General features: G+C 44.5%; 1 protein-coding gene across 6 annotated transcripts in view; it reads left to right on the top strand.

Moving 5' to 3' along the window:
* MVB12B (multivesicular body subunit 12B) overlaps positions 1 to 23,174 on the top strand; it is a 149,034-nt gene that overhangs the window by 26,710 nt on the left and 99,150 nt on the right. For all 6 annotated transcript variants that reach the window (XM_069748511.1, XM_069748513.1, XM_069748515.1 and 3 more), the window contains one exon: positions 1,019 to 1,141. In XM_069748511.1, the coding sequence (XP_069604612.1) occupies positions 1,019 to 1,141 (123 nt within the window). The remainder of the gene's footprint in view (positions 1 to 1,018; positions 1,142 to 23,174) is intronic.

Genomic DNA, 23,174 nt, shown 5'->3' on the forward strand with positions numbered 1-23,174 from the left:
AACATTGGACCTTCTCATCCATGCTGGCGGAAAAAAACGGACATGTGAATAGCACTATAGATTATAATAAGTACTTCTGGCATCCATGAAAAAAAATTATATATTACACGTACGATAAACATGGATGTCTTAAACCGAGTTCCTCCTCCAATAATCACGGCTCCACTGATTGCCCATCGTCAACAGAGGAAAAGCAAACTTCCCCCAGAGATGTTCTGTGATATACGCCATATACGCTGGTAGAAGGGAAAATTTATTACCAGGTGGCACAACTTTGGAAGGGAGGGGCACCGAAGAACCACAACTGTTCCAGGATCAGTGGAGCAGCAGAAATTGAAGGAGGTACTCCGTTTGAAAAAAAAAAAAAAAAAAAAAATTAAAATCCCACTGAAAGGATCTTGATTTGCTATGTGATGTAAAGTTTTCTTGATGGAATGACTTTCTGGAGCAATAGACTATTCTTCATTGAATTAGAATCAGTCCAAAAAAAAATAAAGGCTTGTACAGGAATGATATTTGCCTATGAAAGAGCATTGCATGCTATTTATTCTATTACTCCCAGTACGTTAACCAAACTTAATCGTCTTCCTCTCCCCGGGCCATGCACAACTGTTGCTATTCATTTCTTAACCAGTCAGCTATTCAGAATGTCCATAAAACTAGCAAAAAAAATTGACTTCACCTTTGGGTTGACAAATTAAAATTCCCCGGTGCCTATTTAAGGACATTATAAAAAATTAACGTTTAAGCTGTACCTTCTGTTTGGCTCCTCGTTACTGTGGGACTTGTGGAACTTGTGTTTGCTGTTAGGATATGACTTATTCTACGAGTTCCTGTAAAGTTTGGTTGATGTGAAGATATTTCTGGGATTTGTTTACTTTTTGTGCCAGAGAAGGAAAAGTGCGTTCTATCGGGGTGGTAGGAATGTTCTCGTGCTTTCCGTGTTGGAATTTCATTAATGGACCTTGAGTGGGTTGTAAATCAAGAGCTTACTAATAAATGTTACTACTCTCTGCAGGATCGTACTATAATGCCTGAGGTTCGGGACCTTTCAGATGCTTTGACCGACCTGTCTATGGATCCCATCACTGGTGTTGGGGTAGTAGCATCAAGGAATCGGGCCCCTACAGGCTATGATGTGGTAAGTATTGGTTCAGCTTCGAGACTACTTAGAAGCCTGTTTGTTATATCTATATTTGTTGATTGTCCTTTTTTGTATTTGTCAACTCAATCATTGGGAAATAAATCTTATGGTAAATGATTGACAACTGTTCCGTTGCTCATGCATTAAGCCAAGTCTGTATCTGGACGCCATGGGCTCTAGAGGAGTCTCATTACCCCCTTTGTGATTTGTTGTAGACTCACTGGAGGAATCGTGTTCTTACTATTTTGGAGTTTTATTTTGTTTGTTGTACAAAATGTTTTAGTGCTTGATAACTTGTCTCACCTAATGACTAAGGAGCTCTAGGAACATGTGGGCCACGTGGTGTTAGTCATCAGTTGATTCAAATAGGCATTCACGGACAGACTTGTCGCTAACCACATCACTTATCCAGGTCTCAATGGTTCCCTAGTATTTCCTCCTTAGAAAAAAAACACCCTTACTGCTTCCGTAGGAATAAAGTGGGTGACTAGTAGCTAGGTGCGGTTAATAAATTGCCCATGATTGTTCACCAGCAAGCATGACCAACTCTATAAAAGCAGAAGTTTAGGCATTTTGCTGGTCTGGAGCATGTGGGCCTATGTTACTGAATTGGCTAAGAGGACAGGCATCAGCAATGATCTTACAGGAGCAATTGTTGCTGCCCTTCAATCTGAGAAGAGTTATTAGGCCTTTTCCAAACAATTTAGTGGAAAACATTCCAGGCAGTTGGCAATCTTTACATGAGTGGACAACTAGGCAAATTCACCCCAAGTTAAAACCACGCAATACTCAACTACATGACCGTACAAATAAATATAGACTAAATATGTATGCCTTGTTTGGAAGGGTTTCCAGGAGAAAGACTTTTGTATTAAAAAAAAAAAATACATGGTGTGATGGCTAAAGTTCGCAAAATTCCTTTCTACACAAACAAGACTTCTGGAAAAAAGTCCTCTTGTCAGATGGGACCAAAGTGCAGATGTTTAGCCATAACCCCCTGCGCCATCTTCTGTGAAAAATCAAACACCACTGAATGTTAAGCACATTGGTGGAGTGGTGATGATCTGGGCAAGTTTTACAGCCACAGCACCTCGGCCACCTTGGAGTCAACCAAAAACTCCTCTCTAAACCAAAGTGTTTTCCTGGAGTAATTGTGAGGCCATCAATTCTAAAGCTAAAACTGTGTTATGCAATGGGACAATGCTACCCAGGAACTCTTCATCAGACTGGCCAAAACAAGAAAAGACTCAAGGTGGTTGCAATGGTCCAGTCACAGTCCAGACAGCAACATAAGCAAAACGCCATGGCAGGGATTTTGAGATTTGTGTGCTTAAACAAATACCCATAAATCTCAATGATGATAGAAGGGGTAGTCCGAAAAGAAGTTTAATCTGGAATGTCTATTTATTGTAATAATTCTAATGGCTTTTCCAATATACTTCAGTTAAAAAGTTCCTATCGTTCTTCACTTTGCTATTTAACTGTTTTTGTTGTTTTTTTTTTATAACTTCCGGTTTGACGATAAGTTTGTGAATCCAGAGTGTGTGCTATAATACTCAAACGAGACCTCATCAGGGGGCCGGGGCTGCCATCACTGTCCCAAACCTCTGCCGCCTCCCTGAAGCAAAGTGTCATCAGTGAAGTCCAGTTCAGGGGCTGGGCTAGTTCCTGCTCTACTGAGCATGCGTCGGTTGTCAGTTCTGATGAATGCTCATTACAAGCTACCTTGTCAGTATGCAATTTACTTTTCAATGCAGTGACAGTTCGCTCCCTCGCCGACTCTGATGAGAAGTGATGAAACGACAAGAGAGCGCACTGTCAGTGCGCATTGTAAGAAGACAACCCGGCGAGCAGGAAAAGCAAAGACCAGTCCCGCCTTCGAACATATGATGTCCCTTTTATGGAGCAGGTGTTCTCTGCTTTTTCTGCTCACCGGCTTCTCTCCTTAAGTGACATATGCTTAATTTCAGGGTGGGGACAGAGGCTACCCCTGATGACATCTCGTTTGTGTATCCTAGCATGCACTGGGGATACAAAACGTCTTTAGAAAAAAAAAAATGTCTTCAAACCCAAAGTAGGTAAAATAAAAATAGTTTTTGAAATAGAAAGGGAGCAGTAGGGACTTTGTCATATAAAGTATATTTGAAAACTTATTAGCTTATTACATTAAATGGAGACACCTTCAGGAATACATCCATGTTAGTTTTGGACCAACCTTTTAAGCAATGTCTTAAAGAAGATTGGGGCAGCACTCCTAGATCGATGCGTCATGCAGAAAACCCTTACTTCACGTTATTGCTGCTAAGTAGTTCAATATCATTATTTTGTACTTAATTTTTCATACCCTGCATCTACATTTTGTCCTAGTTTTTGTTAACTTATACTGTCATTATTTATCATTTGTTGTTGTATTTTCCAAATTTGTAGACTAAGGATTCAATGTGGTGGTGTGTAGGGATGGACGAACAGGTGGAAGTTCGGGTTCTGATACCTGACCTGAACTCTTTAGAAAGTTCGGGTACTCGAACAGTACCCGAATTTTCACCAGAACCTGAGCCCCTTTAAAAAATATGGTTACCCAAACTGTTAAAGGAGAAAACACTTATTTATCTCTTGCTTTTTGTCTCTGCTCTGGACTTACCCAAACGTCACTGGACTTCAACAGAAGGTCCGTGTTCGTCTTTCAAGCCCGAACAATCACTGTCCGGTATGAACGCCGAACATTTCTTCTGTTCGGGTTCACCCATCTCTGGTCGTTCATGTGTTCTTTTTTTTTTTTTTTACTGTAACTTATTTTATTACCCTTTTTAAATTCCTAACATTCCCCTTACAGTAATCCCCTCTTGAAGCCACGTGCACATGTTGAGTATTTGGTCAGAATTTTTTATCAATATTTGTAAGCCAAAACCAGGAGAGGGTGATAAAAACAGAAGTGGTGCATATGTTTCTATTATGCTTTTCCTCTGATTGTTCCTCTCCTGGTTTTGGCTTACAAATACTGATAAAAAAAATTCTGACCAATCAGAGGAAAAGTATAATAGAAACATATGCACCACTTCTGTATTTATCACCCTCTCCTGGTTTTGGCTTACAAATACTGATGTAAAATACTGAACATGTGAACACGGCCTAAAAGACACTTCTGCCAATCCTTTGTGCATGTAGATTCATCGACTCGCATGTACTGCAGGCTTTGGAAAAAAATAATAAAATATATATCTATAAAAAAAAATTTTTTTTTTTTTTTTTTTTTTTTTTCATTCTACATAGTCTCCAAAGTACAAATTTTCGTCATTACTTGTATTCTTGTATCCTGTGTATTGGTTACTTAGAATATACAGAGGAATCTGATCTCTGACGAGTGTGTAGCTGTCCAGAACGACTGTGATACTCTGGTGGATTTTACAACATTGCCCTGTAACTAATCCTCCTCTTTAGATCTCGCTTGTCTTTATATAGACTTGCCTTTACTGCTGCGCTATTTTTATGTCCTCCTAATAAAGTTGACTACCCGATATACACATGTGCGCGCTCCGTGAGGCAAATTTCTCCACTGATTCATTAGACCTCGAAAAATAAATAAATAAATGAATAGGAATTTGTCTTGACTGCAAAATATTAACAGATGTTCATGGTCCTGACATTTGCCAAGTTGTGTAAAAGTTGCTTGTTTGTGAATTGAACTTGAAATGTCAGCGTTTCCAAATTAAAACGGGGGAGGAGGGGATCTTACAACTTGGTGGAATCAGATTTCCGAAGAGAAATATTGAAGGACTGACACAAATGTAAAGGAACTGTACTGGGAAGCCTTATGTCGTGTGTGTTGTGGATCTGTTGAGTCTCCAATACAGAACAAATGAAGATCCAAAACTCAGGGATATTTAGTTTTGATTGTATGTGTGTGTTTGTGTGTGAGCTCAAAAAAATAAAGGGAACACTGAAACAGAATCTAATTCCAAGTAAATCGACCTTCTGTGAAATCAAACTGTCCACTTAGGAAGCAACACTGTTTGACAATCAATTTCACATGCTGTTGTGCAAATGGAATAGACAATAGATGGAAATTATTGCCAAATATCAAGACACCCTCAATAAAGGAGTGGTTTTGCAGGTGGGGACCACAGACCACATCTCAGTACCAATGCTTTCTGGCTGATGATTTGTTCACTTTTGAATGTTGGTTGTGCTTTCACACTCGTGGTAGCACGAGACGGACACTACAACCCACACAAGTGGCTCAGGTAGTGCAGCTCATCCAGAATGGCACATCAATGCAAGCTGTGGCAAGAAGGTTTGCTGTGTTTGTCAACATAGTGTCCAGAGGCTGGAGGTGCTACCAGGAGACATGCCAGTACACCAGGAGACGTGGAGGGGGCCATAGGAGGGCAACAACCCAGCAGCAGGACCGCTACCTCCGGATTTGTGCAAGGAGGAACAGGAGGAGCACTGCCAGAGCCCTGCAAAATGACCTCCAGCAGGCCACAAATGTGCATGTGTCTGCATAGAAACCGACTCCATGAGGATGGTCTGAGTGCCCGACGTCCACAGATGGGGGGTTGTGCTCACAGCCCAACACCGTGCAGGACGCTTGGCATTTGTCACAGAAAACCTGGATTGGCAAATTCACCACTGGCACCCTGTGCTCTTCAAATGGAAGCAGGTTTGCACTGAGCACATGTGACAGATGTCTGGAGACTCCATGAATCTGTTGCCTGCAACATCCTTGAGCATGGGATGGCATTTCTTTGGAGGGCCACATCCCTGAATGTGATCCTCAGACCCCTTTTGAGACCATATGCTGGTGCGGTTGGCCCTGGCTTCCTCCTGATGTGGCTGGAGTGTGTCAGCAGTTCCTGCAAGATAATGGCATTGAAGCTATGGACTGGCCCGCCCATTTTCCAGACCTGAATCCGATTGAATACATCTGGGACATCATGTCTTGCACCATCCACCAATGTCACGTTGCACCACAGACTGTCCAGGAGTTGGCGGATGCTTTATTCCTGGTCTGGGAGGAGATCCCTCAGGAGACCATCCGCCGCCTCATCAGGAGCATGCTCAGGCGTTGTAGGGAGGTCATAGAGGCATGTGGAGGCCACACACACACGCACATGCACACACAACTGAGCATCATTTCCTTGTCTTGATTCAAGTCCACTGAAGTTGGATCAGCCTGTAACTTCATTTTCCACTTTGATAAAAAAACAGAGGAAAACACTAAAATCCCACATCCTAGATATCACTGAATGAAATATTCATGTTGTAAATATTTATTTATTACATAGTGGAATGTGTTGAGAACAATCAAACCTAAAAAGGAGGAACTCATCTCGGTACCTAATGCAAGTCAGGCTACCTCTGGCCAGCACATGGAGGGTTGTGCGGCCCTCCAAAGAAATGCCACCCCACACCATTACTGACCCACTGCCAAACCGGTCATGCTGAAGGATGTTGCAGTCAACAAATCGCTCTCCATGGCGTCTCCAGACTGTCACATCTGTCACATGTGCTCAGTGTGAACCTGCTTTCGTCTGTGAAGAGCACAGGGTGCCAGTGGCGAATTTGCCAATCCTAGGGTTCTGTGGCAGATGCCAAGCATCCTGCACGGTGTTGGGCTGTGAGCACATTCCCCATCTGTGGACGTCGGGCACTCAGACCATCTTCATGGAGTCGGTTTCTAAACGTTTATGCACACACATGCACATTTGTGGCCTGCTGGAGGTTATTATGCAGGGCTCTGGCAGTGCTCCTCCTGTTTCTCCTTGCACAAAGACTAAGGTAGCGGTCCTGCTGCTGGGTTGTTGTCCTCCTACGGCCCCCTCCACGCCTCCTGGAGTACTGGCCTGTCTCCTTGTAGCGCCTCTGGACACTACGCTGACTCACGGCCAACCTTCTTACCACAGCTCACATTGATGTGCCATCCTGGATGAGTTGCACTACCTGAGCCACTTGTGTGGGTTGTAGAGTACGTCTCATGCTACCATGAGAGTGAAAGCACAACCAACATTCAAAAGTGCCCAAAACATCAGCCAGAAAGCATTGGTACTGAGATGTGGTCTGTGGTCACCAACTGCAGAACAAATCCTTTGAGGGTCTTGATAATTGCCAATAATTTCCATCTGTTGTCTATTCCATTTGCACAACAGCATGTGAAATTGATTGTCAATCAGTGTTGCTTCCTAAGTGCACAGTTTGATTTTACATTTCACAGAAGTTTGATTTACTTGAAGTTATATTCTGTTGTTTAAGTGTTCCCTTTATTTTTTTGAGCAGTGTATATCTCCTCAGCCCACTGGTATCTATATTGTATTTTTTTTAGATGTTCTAACTATATAAAGAGAGAATATTTAAGTGTTGTTGTTTTTTTTGTTTGCTTGTTTTATTATTTACATGTAGTAAGGGAGTCCATAGGTTGCTTGCTTTTGGTTATTGATTGAGGCTTATGTAGTGGGTCATACTGTATATAGGGGGATGTCAGGATGCTTAATTCTGCTCAATATTAATTCATAGAATAATGTCTTATTAAAATGGTGCAGAATTAATTTCAGGCTATTGGTTCGGCCTCCACAATAGTCAGGGTCTGTCATGTGGCCCCTTAGGAAAATTAATCTCCCACCCCTGCTCTATTTTGTATAGCGCTGTAATTAAGGGAAAACTATACGTGGCGCAATTGCTATGTCTGTCGTTTTCCGTGTACGGATGTGCCCCAGAGCACCTGAGTTACTCACATGACCTAATACATAGAAATAAGCGGGCACCACCTCATATTATTTCGGGATCACCTACTGCATATAGACCAGAACCAAAAATAATCAGGGATCACCAGACAAACTAATACATGAACAAATCTTTATTGTTGAACAAATCTTTATTGTTGGACAACATACAATTTAAAAACACTTAAAATAGTGTTTAGAATAGGTGACATACTTACCTTGAAGACACATTCAGTGTCGATACGCGTGGGTCTATGGACCCGTTCAGCCTGACTGTCTGCACAGGGGGGCGACTAGGAGATTTGGATTAGGATTGAGTATCTTGCTATTCATCCCTATGCTGTTTTTTTCTTAATCCGTGCCATGACACATGATGATCAATTTGGTAAATATACTATTAGGAGATTATTATTATTAAGGGTTTCTGTGGCATGATATGGCTATTGTGCTGACAGCATATAGGTGTAGCAAGTAGGCTATATCTCTTTCCATATCAAGTTGTATACTCATATGCTATTCACTTTAGGGATATTGCTGGATGCTCTGACCGTCTTATATCATCAGGCTAATGGGCCAGATAGTATTATACTTTCTTTTTTGGATCGTGTTGTTTTTGGTCTATGTAATGAACTATTTTAAGTGTTTTTAACCCCTTAGTGACGGAGCCAAATTTTTGAAATCTGACCAGTGTCACTTTATGTGGTAATAACTCTGCAATGCTTCAACAAATCCCAGTGATTTTGCGACTGTTTTTTCGTGACACATTATTGTGACGCCCAAGAGACTGGGATACCCAGCACCGGACCAATGGGGTCTGTCTCTTGAGGGGGATGTCACGGGTGGCTTGACCCGGTGCTGTGGCCTCAGGCAATGCACAGTGTAAGGGGTATCGTAAGGGGACAGGCGCTTACTTGATCAGCAGCAGGTTCTCCCAGCGGTGACGATCCCGATCCTGGATAGATGGCTATTGTCCAAATGAAAGACTGAGGCACTGAAACGTTTAACCAGTTTACTTTAACATAAAAGGATTTACAACCAGTCCTGTCACCGGAGTCTGTATGGGAACTCTGAGTTACTTTGACCCTGCCGGGGTCTTCGCCTCTTATTGTGCGCAGTTTCTGTGTGGCCCTGCTGCTGTATGTGAACTGGCTGCCGGCCCAATCTGTCCCCTCCGGGTCCTGGTTCGACGGGCAACCCGAGTCCTTTTATCGGCTTACCCCCTCCAGGAGTACCGCTGAACTCTGTGTTTGTTGCTGCGTCAGGCCCTAGTGAAGCTGATATCACCTCACGTTTTTCCGGTTGCTGTATTATATATAATGAATACAGCCACGGATCCGGTATCCGTCTTTGCGCCTGTTCTGGGTAGTGATTAATGCTATCCGGTTCTCACAATGTCCTTTTTCTCTGTCCCTTTTCTCCTCAGGCCGGTGATTTGGGCCTGGAAACCGTCATAGAAATTCAGCTGTATGACCTCTCACTAACAGCCCTATCAGCTCCTTAGCCCAACTGCCATTTCTTCTCTCAGACCAGAATGGATCAAGGGGAGTCTCTGGAGCTCCCCCTTCTGGCCGGAGGTGGTAGTGCACTCTTGCTATTTTAGTATTTGTATTTACTGTCAGTAACTATTTTTGTGGCAAATACCCCTAGGGGTGCCACATTCCCCCTTAGTTAAGAACAGTACTCCGGGACTGTGGGACGATAACATTTTGAAATAACAATTAATATGTACAGAGTCTTAAAAATGAAAAGTTACAAAAACCACTCAAGGAAACAAAAATAGAGTTCTGTAAAAAGTCACTTCAAATAGCGTCCATTAATACAGTTCTACCCTTGAAGGTACTCAATATAAAGTCTAAAGAAAGTTCAAAAAGAGCAAAAAGCAAAGTTCAAAAAGCAGTCTTTCCGGAGCTTTGATTTAGTGCCTCCGGGCTGATAACAAGTTCAAGAATATGCAAGAAGTTCATACAGACAAGTCTCTGTAGGTACTGGGCTTAAACGTTGCAGACTGATAACAATGACTATACTACATTTTCTGTTTAACTATATACGGCATAACATATATACAATTCACATTATGAGCTTTATAGTTGGTAATCTGCATACCTGGCCGGTAATTGACCCTGGGTACTACGCTGTGATCTACGTAATAGTGGTATCTCTTCATGTGGAGTACTACTGTCTACTGCGGATGTAGTATCTGCCCGCTCTGCTAAAGATAATTCCATAACTATGGAGTTGGCAAGTCCACCGTGAATGGGATTACTCTTTTCAGGAATCTGTTCTTCCTGGCCTGGAACCTCCTGTAGTACGGGGTCAGCCTCTTCCTGTCTTGGGACTTCTGGTATTGGGTTCGGTGTTGGATAAAAGGCCACCATGGGAACCACTACTGCACCATGGTATGTTAGTAGGGTTTTGGGAAAGTCTCCTATACAGGTGTGATACACTTCCTCTTCTTTTTCCTTTACTGGTTGAACCTGTATGGGTTGAATAACTTCTGGTTCTGGCTGGACAACGTCTGGCTCTTTCAATGCTTCCGGACATAATTTAAGATTGTCTCTTGACACTACTACAGATGTTAAGCCTCCGTTTTTGCTAATGAGACACATTTTAGGATTATCCACTCTTGTTGGTAAAACTGTGTAGGGTACGGCTTCCCACTGATTGTCCAGTTTATTGGTTCGACGATTTCTCTTGAGCACTTGGTCACCCGGTCTTAATGGGGTCGCTAGAGCATTCTGGTTGAAAGTTCGCTCTTGTCTTTCTCTAGTTTGCTGAAGGCTTCTTTCCACACTCTCTTGCACTTGGCGATACTGCTTTTGCCGTATGATATCCCAATTGGAGTCTTGAACTTCTGCGTCTGGTTTCAGAATTCCCATTTCTAGATCGATTGGTAATTGGCCGGGTCTTGCACGCATAAGATAAGCTGGGGTGCAGTTGGTGGAGCTCACCGGGACATGATTATACAGATCCACCAAGTCAGGCAATTTCTCTGGCCATTGATTCCTTTCTGTCTCAGGTAAAGTCTTTAGTAGGTCTATTACAATATGGTTCATCTTCTCGCATAAGCCGTTTGTTTGTGGATGATAGGCCGTCGTCCTGATCTTTTTGCAACCATACATATTACAGAATTCTCTGAAGATCTCTGATTCAAAGGCTGTACCTTGGTCGGTGAGAACCTGTTCCGGATATCCATGGGGTCTACAAAAGTACGTTTGGAACGCTTTGGCTGCTGTTTTTGCTGTCAGATCTTTTACGGGTACTACTACCAAGAAGCGTGAATAATGGTCCACGATGGTCAAGGCATAGACATAGCCGGACCGGCTTGGTGTCAACTTCACGTGGTCTATGGCTACAAGTTCAAGTGGTTGTTTGGTGATTATGGGCTGCAGTGGTGCTCTTTGGTTCTTTTGATCGTTTCTTCTGAGGTTGCACGGGCCACAATTTCTGCACCACTGTTCGATTGATTTTCTCATCCCGACCCAATAAAATCTTTCTCTTAGAAGTACTTCTAACTTTTTCCAACCGAAGTGACCAGCACCATTATGGTAAGCTTCGAGGACCATCTTGACATCTTGTTTAGGCACGATAATCTGCCAAACCAATTCATGTGTTTTCGGATTGGTGTACCTTCTACAGAGCTTCCCTTGATACAGGAACATTTTGCCTCTCTCTTTCCAGAGTTGATGCGTCTCTTCTGGGGCATCCTCATCGGGATATGCACTTTGCTCAGTTAACAGTTGCTTCACCAACTTCACAGCCGGATTGCTGTCTTGGGTGTCAGCCCATCTATGGTGTGCTAACGGATTAAAATTCACCTCTTGTTGTTTCTGATAGGTACTTGACTGATGATGTTTTGCCTTGGGATGATGGAAGGCTGGTAGTTCAATTTCTTCAAGCTCCCCCGTTTCTTCTTCTACATCTCTCAAGTGTGGCATCCGGGATAGGGCATCGGCATTTCCATTCTTGCGACCTGCTCGATACTTGATCTTGAAGTTGTAATTAGATAACCGGGCTATCCATCGCTGTTCTAACGCACCTAATTTGGCTGTGTCCAGGTGGGTCAACGGATTGTTGTCAGTATAGACAATAAATTCTGCAGCGGCCAGATAGTGTTTGAAACGTTCCGTCACAGCCCAAGCTACTGCCAGTAGTTCCAATTTGAAGGAGCTATAATTTTCTGGATTTCTTTCAGTAGGCCGGAGCTTTCTACTTGCAAAGGCGATGACTTTCTCCCGACCTTCTTGCTTTTGTGACAGCACCGCTCCTAGTCCCACATTACTGGCATCGGTGTAGAGGATGAAAGGTTGATGGTAATCTGGGTATGCCAGAACCTCTTCTCCGGTTAGTGCCTTCTTTAGTTGTTCAAAGGAGTCTTCCCTTTCGTCGTTCCACTGGAAAGGAGGGTTTCGGTTTGAAGGTTTCTTCGTCTGCCCTACCAAGGCGTCTTACAAGGGTGCTGCCAACTTGGTAAATCCTTTTATAAATCTACGATAGTAACCCACCAATCCCAGGAATTGCCTCACTTCTTTTGCGCTGGTAGGTCTCGGCCAATCCCTTATGGCGGTTATTTTCTCGGGATCCGGTGCTACTCCCTCCGAACTCACGATGTGTCCCAGGTACTGTACCTTTTGGCTTGAGAAGGTGACATTTGGATGGCTTGATTTTCATGCCATACCTGGATAAGGCTTCGAACACTTCTGCCAAGTCTTTTAAGTGTTGTTCGTAAGTCTTTGAGTAGACGATCACATCATCTAGGTACAGGAGGACGGTCTCGAAGTTCTTGTGTCCGAGGCAGCATTCCATCAGGCGCTGGAAGGTACCGGATGCGTTGCAGAGTCCGAACGGCATGCGATTAAATTCACTTAGACCCATTGGTGTGGTGAATGCCGTCTTTTCCTTATCTCTCTCAGCCACAGGGACTTGCCAATACCCGCTTGTTAAGTCTAAGGTGGAAAAATAATTAGCAGATTTCAAAGCAGTCAAGGACTCTTCTATCCTAGGCAAGGGGTAGGCATCTTTATGGGTGATGTTATTAATCTGCCGGTAGTCTACGCACATTCTCATAGTTCCATCTTTTTTTTTTGACAATCGCTAGAGGGGCCGCCCAGGGGCTACAGCTGTCTCTTATTACCCCGGCCTGTTTCATCTCCCTCAGCATATCTTTTGCACATTGATAGTGAGCGGGCGGTATGGGTCTATATCTTTCTTTTATTGGGGGATGGTCACCTGTGGGGATTGTGTGTTCTACCCCTTCTATCCGTCCGAAGTCCAATGGGTGTTTACTGAAGACTTGTTCATATTCCGTCACTAGCCTATACACCCCTTGTTTTTGATGGGTAGGTGTTGAATTTATGCCCACGTGTAGCTGTTGGCACCAATCCTCCATTTCTCCATCTGAGCCATTGCCTTCCACCTGACAGGTTGGTTCTAAGGGCTCAATGGTTGTGATGGCATTGTTGTCAACAGTATATAGCTTTGCCATTGTAGCATACCTTGGCAAAGTGACCTCTTCCTCTCCACAGTTCAAAAGTCGTACCGGCACTCGTCCCCGGTGTACCTCGACTATCCCTCGTGCTGTGAGTATAGTGGGCCTGCTGTCGGTGTACACTGGTTCTATTAAGGCTTGATAATCTCGTCCCTTAGTACCAATGGCTGCTCTACACCATACCAGCATTTCTGTTTTTGGTGGGATTACAATAGACGTTGGATCACTTACCCTCACACTGCCGATTTCTCCACCTGCAACTTCTACCTGTTGCCTTAACATCAATACTTTTATTTCCCTCCGGAGAACTCTCTGCTGGCAGGATTGGGCAGTTTCAGCAATTTGCTGTAAGACAGAAATGACTTCGGAAAAGCAGTTCTCTAACACATTCATTCCTATCAATACAGTTGGTTCACAGTTCCGCCGGTCAACATCAACAACAATTATACCCTGTTTCTTCAATTCTACTTTACCAATCTTTATGGTCATCTCCCTGAATCCTAGTTTCGGTACCAACTTACCATTACTGGCCCATATATCTAGTTCAACATCAGAGGGCCCTTTATCAATATCTGCATCAGCCCAGTAGCTCTTATAAAGGATATACGGTATAGATGAAATCTGGGAACCTGTGTCCAGCAAAGCGTTGAGGGGCATTCCGTCCAGCACGATAGGGATAATGGGTCGTCTTCCGATGTACCTGTCGTGCCAGGGTGTTGGGCCTTGAAAGTTCATTCCTGCGAAGCGGCCCGCATTCCCAGGGGATTCCCGTTTAAATCACAATCTCGTGCAAAGTGGCCTGGCTGCTGGCAACGGCGGCAAATGGGCTGTCCATCCGGTTGGTAGCGGTCGCGGGGTCGTCCTCTCCATGTCGGGTATCTCCGGGGTCTCATCCATGGAACACCTTCTCTACGGTTTGACAACTCCATCTTGTGTCCTCTCATCTCCTGCATGGTTTTAGCCATTGAAGCAACAACATCAGTTAAAGAGTCAAGCTTTTGTTGAAGAGCCTCATTAGTACTGGGCCCCAGGGGCTTAGCAATGGCCCCGGACATAGCTGATGTCACTGGTACTCCATGTTGTTGAGGAGCCTCTGCCATGAGTTGCGCAGGCTCCTGATCCCGAGGTGCCTCTGCCAGCTGGAGACGTATAACGCTCTCCTTTAATTGGGCAAATGTCAATTCAGGGTTCTTAAAAACATGCATGCTCACATGCCCCCGGTGAGAAGGGGTGTAGAGTCCCTCAATAAATTGATCTCTTAGCAGTTTATCCGCTCCGGTGTTAAAAATGGGTTCAGCCAGTGTAAGTGATTTAAGGGCTTCCTGCAGGTTTAAGGCAAAGTCTCTCACGCCCTCATTAACTTTTTGTTTGCAATTAAAGAATCGTATTTTAGCTTTGCTGCTGGCAGTGGTTTCAAATGTAGCTTTTAATCCAGCAAATATGCGTTCAACAGTGCCTTTCAGATCAGCTGCCCATGTTGTGACTTCTCGCTTAGCATGGCCACTTAACTGCATCATCAGGAGACTAACACGCTGAACTTCACCCACAGGGAACATGTCAAAATGGGCCAGCATCTTTTCTCTGAAATCGTCAAGGGTATTAGGCTCACCTTCATACATTGGAAGCCATGGGCCACCCGGGGTATATGGCATCAGCACCGGCATGATGGGCGCCACTCCTTGCACCGCTGCGCTACCGGACTCTCTATCGACACTCTCTTTCAGCTGCATTAGCGTCGCCGGGTGCTGCGGCGTCTTCGTGCTGCGACATACTGTGCCCCCTTAGTTAATCCGGACCCTTCCGGTCCTCCGCTTCCGTCGGGATAGTGTAGATTCGTTCCGCTGTGCAGCAGGATCGATTTTCCCCTTGCTCTGATGTCAGAGCGCTCAGCTTGGTGCCGCCCACAATGACACGCCCCCTGCTGCTCTCACCCACCGTGCTCTGTAATGGCGGATTCTGAAGTTTTTCAGTTAGACTGGGGCTCAGGTGATGGCATAGCTCAATTAACAGTCTCGTGCCTAACGGTTATGAAGTGATTACCTCAGGGGATGGCGGCCATCTTTACTCCATTATAACCAATGGGGAAAAGTCAATTTCAATAGTTTTCAATGGAGAATGGATTTTTCTTTAATAAAGTCAATTTTCAAGATTTTTCATCCCAGTTTTCACAGTTTTGGGCTCCAATCACGGCACACAATACCCGGTATACGGGCTGGCTAGATCCTGTTCGTGACGCCAATTGTGACGCCCAAGAGACCGGGATACCCAGCACCGGACCAATGGGGTCTGTCTCTTGAGGGGGATGTCACGGGTGGCTTGACCCGGTGCTGTGGCCTCAGGCAATGCACAGTGTAAGGGGTATCGTGAGGGGACAGGCGCTTACTTGATCAGCAGCAGGTTCTCCCAGCGGTGACGATCCCGATCCTGGATAGATGGCTATTGTCCAAATGAAAGACTGAGGCACTGAAACGTTTAACCAGTTTACTTTAACATAAAAGGATTTACAACCAGTCCTGTCACCGGAGTCTGTATGGGAACTCTGAGTTACTTTGACCCTGCCGGGGTCTTCGCCTCTTATTGTGCGCAGTTTCTGTGTGGCCCTGCTGCTGTATGTGAACTGGCTGCCGGCCCAATCTGTCCCCTCCGGGTCCTGGTTCGACGGGCAACCCGAGTCCTTTTATCGGCTTACCCCCTCCAGGAGTACCGCTGAACTCTGTGTTTGTTGCTGCGTCAGGCCCTAGTGAAGCTGATATCACCTCACATTTTTCCGGTTGCTGTATTATATATAATGAATACAGCCACGGATCCGGTATCCGTCTTTGCGCCTGTTCTGGGTAGTGATTAATGCTACCCGGTTCTCACAATGTCCTTTTTCTCTGTCCCTTTTCTCCTCAGGCCGGTGATTTGGGCCTGGAAACCGTCATAGGGCTGTTAGAAATTCAGCTGTATGACCTCTCACTATCAGCTCCTTAGCCCAACTGCCATTTCTTCTCTCAGACCAGAATGGATCAAGGGGAGTCTCTGGAGCTCCCCCTTCTGGCCGGAGGTGGTAGTGCAGTCTTGCTATTTTAGTATTTGTATTTACTGTCAGTAACTATTTTTGTGTCAAATACCCCTAGGGGTGCCACATTATACTTTATGATAATGGTAAATTTAGGTCAATATGTTTTGTTTATAAAAAAAATATCAAAAATTTGAGAAAAATGTTAAAAAAATAGCAATTTTTAAACTTTGGATGATTATCCCTTTAATCCAGATGGTCATACCACAGCAAACCATTAATAAATAACATTTCCCACATGTCTGCTTTACATCAGCATAATTTGTAAAATGTTACTTTATTTTGTTAGCATTTTAGGAGGCTTAAAAATGTAGCAGCAATTTTTCATTTTTTTTCAAGGAAATTTACTAAATTTATTTTTTTTGTGCACTTATCCATGTTTGAAGTGACTTTTGGGGTCTCATATATTGGGAAACCCACAAACGTAATACCATTTTAAAAACAGCACCCCCCTGACATATTGAAAACTGCTGTGAGGTAGTTTATTAACCCTTCAGGAGCTTTGCAGGAATTAATGCAAAGTGGTATGACAGAAATGAAAATGTGTATTTTTACAACCTAAATGCCTCTAACTTCTGAACAGAATACTACAGCCATCAGACTCTCTAAGGCCGCTATTTGGTCATGAATTGCCATCGCAAACATCAGGACCACAAAATCATGATCTGAGGGCACCAATTTATGTAAAGAGGAAGCCCCCACACTCTGTTAACCATTTATAATGATGGAGTCACTACAGCAGCTTCTAAGGGGTTAAACAGATTTGGACGGTGCAAACACTGATCGTGGCTGATGCAGAAAGTTTTCAGCTTAGGGCACAGCCGGTAGCTGCTGGATTGTTACCTGTATGGGGAGGCTATTCTCTTATATCTCAGGTCAGTTAAAAGACGTGTTGGCTGTCATTAAGGGGTTAAATTGCATGTTGTTCAACAATAAAGATTTGTTGATGTAATTTTTCTGGTGATCCCTGATTTTTGCATATACTTTTTTCCAGGACGTCCCTCTTGACAGCACCACCAGGAGGTTGTCCTTCGTATCCTTGATAGGGACAGGAACACAGAAGAGGTTAAATAGCCCCTCCCCACCTCCATCCTTCAGTGTTTTTCCTGTCCTTATCAGGGACAGACACAGAGGAGTTAGGTGTGGCTTACTGTGCCGAAGATTTCCAACAGCCGGTCAAGCAGGGCTCCCGGGGCGGCTTCATCCCTCTCCAGAGGGCTCTGAGCAGCGGAGGCTTGCTTCTACAGCAGACTCCGCAGAACGCGCTCAAACTGAGGGAGGTCCCTCAGCACGGGTTGAGCTGTGTGCTCCCATCTACAGCGCATCCTTCTCCAGAGGGCTCTGTGCCGACAGCTGTATACCCGGCCACACCCCGGCGGTGATCCGACTCCAGGCGCCGCCTCATCGGGAACGCCGGCGACTACTTCCGGGGGCGAGGTTCCAGCCGGGCCTCGTTGCTGCCGGTGGGGACGCCGAAGAGCGAGGCCTTGTGGGGCTGCTGTAGTGGGCCCTGGGGGGGGGATTTTCATCCACGAATCAGCGTGAGTTCCACCAGGGACATGCGCAGGCCCGCCGGAGGTCATCAGGAGGATCTCCAGCAGCTGAGCTAAAAAGGAGGCTGGGTCAGATGGTTTGAAGCCAGGTGAGGCAGACTATTTTAACACGAACATCTGACAGCACGCTTGACCTAGGAAACATGGATGGTGCTAATCGTCCAGACGTCCAGTCCTCAGAGCTCGCCCCAGAACATGTGTGTTATACATAGTGGGGTTTTCATAGCGCTTGTCACACACAAGCTATAGGGCCTTCTTATATCTCTATTGCAGGATAAAGAAGCGCCCAAGTGTCCACCAGCAGTTACTAGACGCAAGACAAATAGATGTCCACTATGCTCTAACAGACTGCCAGAAGGACACTAAGAAATTGTGAGACGGCTGTATGTCGGGACTGCTTAAAGGGAACCTGTCACCTGAATTTGGCGGGACCGGTTTTCGGTCATATGGGCGGAGTTTTCAGGTGTTTGATTCACCCTTTCCTTACCCGCTGGCTGCATGCTGGCCGCAATATTGGATTGAAGTTCATTCTCTGTCCTCCGTAGTACACGCCTGTGCAAAAAAACAGACCTCCATAAGGAAGGCCATGCAGGTGCTGGAGTTAATGACATTGTGCCTTTCCAACATTCAATGGAGTCAGTATTACTCAAGACCCTTGCAGCAGGAAGTCCTTTCACTATGGGACGGCAGAGACACATCCCTGGACAACAAAGTGCGCCTATCCAGAGACGCAAAAAGATCACTGTCATGGTGGACCATAACAACAAACCTCGAGAAAGGAACACCTTGGAGAACATCTCTGTGCATGAACATCACTACCGATGCAAGCCTCAGGGGCTGGCGAGCCCACATGGGGGAAGACTACTCCCAAGGAACTTGGCCCGAGTCAATACGAAGCAAATCTTCAAATTACAGAGAGCTCAGAGCAGTCTGGGAAGCCTTAAAGACCTATCCGGAAGAGTTAAAGGACCAACACGCCCGTATCTTCGCAGACAATTCAGCAGTAGCCTTCCTACTTCACCAAGGAGGTCCAAAGCATCGCCATTTACAGGACCTGTCAGACACAATATTCTCCTGGGCAGAACTCAGTAAAATCAAGAACAGCAGTTCACCTAAAAGGCACCGAAAACCAGGTAGCTGACTTTCTGAGCAGACAAAAGTTATGCCCCACAAAATGGTCCTTTAAATCAGGAAATTTTTCTCTAGTTAACCCAACGTTGGGGTTTCCCGGAAGTGGATCTATTCGCTTCAAAGAAAAATACAAAAACAGAAAGGTTCTTTTCTCTAAATCCAGGGGACAGGCCGTCAGGAATAGACACCCTGGCTCAGAAGTGGGATATGAATCTGTCGTATGCTTTTCCACCATTGGCTCTAATCCCGAGAGTCTTGAGAAAGATCCAGGAGAGCCAGGCATCGGTAATCCTAAGGCTGCCGTCACGCTAGCAGTATTTGGTCAGTATTTTACATCAGTATTTGTAAGCTAAAACCAGGAGTGGGTGATAAATGCAGAAGTGGTGCATATGTTTCTATTATACTTTTTCTCTATTTGTTCCACTCCTGGTTTTGGCTTACAAATACTGATGTAACATACTGACCAAATACTGCTAGTGTGACGGCAGACTGATAGTTCCATACTGGCCCAAAAGAAGCTGGTTTCCTCTACTGAAATGGATGTCCTTGGAAGAGCCAATCTACCAGCAAGACCGGACCTTTTATTCCAAGGCCCTCTAGTTCATCAAAACCTAGGTCTGTTACAGTTAACAGCGTGGATCCTGAAAAAGATCCTAAAGTCAAAAGGCCTCTCGGAACCGGTCATTGCCACTATCTAGAGCAGTAGGAAGCCTGTGACCTCTGCAATGTACGGGAAAATATGGAAGAAGTTTTGTTCACAAATTACAACTCCTGTGTTGGTCTCCCAGGGCCCAGATATTCCTAAAATCCTAGATTTTCTCCAGTCAGGCTTTGATAAAGGACTAAGTCCTAGTACGTTAAAAGTACAAATTTCAGCCCTCAGTTCCTTCTATGACTTTCAGTTAGCTTGTCATCCCTGGGTAATTAGATTTGTTAAGGCCACCCAAAGGCTTAGGCCTACGATACGCAGTACAGTACCTCCCTGGGATCTAAACCTGGTTTTGAATGAACTCTAAAGAACCATACGAACCACTAAATCAAGCAGACTTAAGAGCGGTAACCCTTAAAGCCCTCTTCTTAGTAGCAATAACTTCAGCAAGATGTATCGGCGAGATTCAATCCTTATCCATTAAAGATCATACCTGAAAATCCAGGATGATTGCATCATCCTTAAACTAGATCCCGGGTTTCTCGCTAAGGTGGTTTCCGACATCCATAGAAGTCAAGAGATTGTTCTACCTACCTTTTGCCAGAATTATAGTAATGAGAAGGAGCGTTCTCTTCACACCTTAGATGTTAAAAGGACAATTCTCCACTACCTAGAGATCACAAACAATTGGAGAGTGGACTCTAACCTATTCATCCAGATGGCTGGAAGAAACAGGGAAGAAGGCATCCAAAGCTACTCTAGCTAAATGGATTAAGTCATCTATCAGGGCAGCCTATATCTCGGCAGGGAGACCCCCACCAGAAAGTCTCAAAGCGCACTCGCTGAGAGCAGTCTAGGCCTCATGGACAGAAAGCGCTGGGGCTTCAATGGACCAAATATGCAGAGCTGCAACTTGGTCTAGATCAAATACTTTCTGTAGTCATTATAAATTGGATGCTACAGCAAACCAACAAACTACATTTGGGAGGAAAGTCCTCCAAGCTGTAATCCCACCCTAAAAAAGGAGTTATTTGGTATTTCTCCTGGTGGTGCTGTCAGGAGGGACATCCTGGAAAGTAGGAATTAGTCCTACCGGTAATAGTGTTTCCAGGAGTCCATCATGACAGCACCCCTTATATACCCTCCCTTGAGTTCCTGTCTGATATGTGATGTAAACATGTGTAGAAAGAAATTTCAATAAAATAGAGTTGCTTCCATCCTGATGTGGTACTTGGGAAAATCACTGAAGGGTGGAGGTGGGGAGGGGCTATTTAACCTCTTCTGTGTTTTTGTCCCTATCAAGGATACGAAGGACCACCTCCTGGTGGTGCTGTCATGATGGACTCCTGGAAACACTATTACCGGTAGGACTAATTCCTACTTTCTTCATGTATTTATTTTACTTACATGATCTATCACATGATTTAACAGTGGGGATTGTGTGACATGTCACGTGATGCATCGGGTACCGGGGGGGAGGGCTTCTAAGCTGCCATAGGCAGAAAACTGCCTACACCATTAATTGGCAGCTTTCTGCCTATGCACAGTGTACAATCAGCATTGGAGACGGGGTTATACAGAGTAGGAGTACTAAATGACAGTAGATTTACTCTACCTTTAGTGCTCTCTCGCTGATTAAACCAGCGAATTTTCTCAAAACTACAGCGAGCAGACCAGTAAGTGACACATCGCTGATTCCAGATTAGGTGGTGACAGATTCCTGTTAATGAGTTTATGCCATATTATTCCAGCGCACAATAGATGAAGACTGGCTTACAAAAACCCAGTCTTAATCAGCCCATTATGTCCTAGGAATCAGAAGTGCAGATAAAGCTCATATATTGGATTATTCCTACCTGGACTTCATCCACCCTTTGCAGTTCTTATTGGTCAAATTCCATTTTTCTACAAGGCATGTTAGAATCTTCTAAAATCTACTGTATCTCTACATAGGCCATTTAGAGGAATAGTGCCCCTCCGATGGCACCTCTGAGCCTGGTGGGAGCAATTCTCATGGGCCGCCTCCCAGGATGTCAGGTGGGTGGTCTGACGAGGACATTCCCTGTACAGTAATGACTGCTCATGAGTGAGTAATTATATAAAATGCACAAGACTTTTTTTTTTTTTTCTCTATGAAAAATATTCCTTAAAGCCTAATGCAAATAAACAAGAAAAACAAGAAAAATTTCCCCCACCGTCTCGGAGACATCTGGAAGTTGTACAGCAGCACGTTTACCCCGGGATAACATTCTGATAGTCGCCTTTCTTCTTTCTTGTCTTTTGTTCCTCCTCTCTCCGCCCTTGTATAGAATATAACCCTTGTGTCAGCATGTTTTACAATGCCCGTCCCAAAACCTGTAACACAAATTTTCGGGACTTATTGTGATTTTTGTTATGTCTTTTAATTGCTTGTTAAAACTTTGTGCATGCAATGACTTAAGTGCTTGCCTATTACATGATCTATAAATCCATCCTGCTGGGCTGTTAGGAGCCCATTAAGTTTCTGTGCTCCTATGATCAGTTAGATAACATGACACCAGTAATCTATGGAAGTTGCTGTAGTTTCTGGATTTTTGCCATTTGCTGTATGTGACTTATAGCAATGGAATTGAAGGGAATGTTTGTTTGGTCTGCAGATGGATAATTTTAAAGGGGTTTTTCCAGTTTTAAGAAACTCTTTTTTCCCCTGCTGCAGTTTGAAAGAAACAATCTTGCATTGCTCACCCTCCCCAGGTCCAGGGCTGACTCTCTGCCGCCGTTCCTGGTGGCCGTCACTGTGTTCATCCAGCAGCTGAGCTCAGCCCTAGTTGACTTGATGTGCTGCTCAGAGCAGAGCAAGCTCCTTGTTTGGCTGTCAACGTTACCTAAGCGTTGCAGACGATAACGGATACCGGGAGCAGCGATGGAGTCTCGGCAATAGACCCGGGAAAGGTGAGCAAAGGTTAACATACTGCATCCGGGAGGCTGAGGTGTGTTGTGTGTATTTTTTTTACTTAACCGGAAGACCTCATTAAGAATCCATAGCATAGGGATGTATAAAGGATTTGTGCAAATTTGGAGCTTCTTACCGATCACATGAGTTCTGAACACTTGGACCTTCGCTTAATCCAAGCGCAGTACTCTACCTTTGGTTTAGAAAATTTGTGTTTTCAGGATTAGTGGGGGTGTGTGTGTGGGCTTCTTATCAATCTCAAAAGATCCGACCACACCTAATCTAAGCACAGTACTCCATCTCCAGCATTGAAAATGAATATTTTCAGGAGGGGTCTCAGAAGACGGACAGAGATGAACAATTCGATTTGTGTGTCTATTCCGGTCCTTCATGGAATCTAGACTTCATTTCTGCTCCTGCTATTACCATTCTGGCATTCTGAATGCCTTTGCTGCTTATTAGTCCCCGAGGTGACATTGACCTGTGAGGACTAGTGCCTAAAT

The sequence above is a fragment of the Ranitomeya imitator genome, chromosome 2, assembly GCF_032444005.1.
Source record: "Ranitomeya imitator isolate aRanImi1 chromosome 2, aRanImi1.pri, whole genome shotgun sequence".
NCBI classification, from domain to species: domain Eukaryota; kingdom Metazoa; phylum Chordata; class Amphibia; order Anura; family Dendrobatidae; genus Ranitomeya; species Ranitomeya imitator.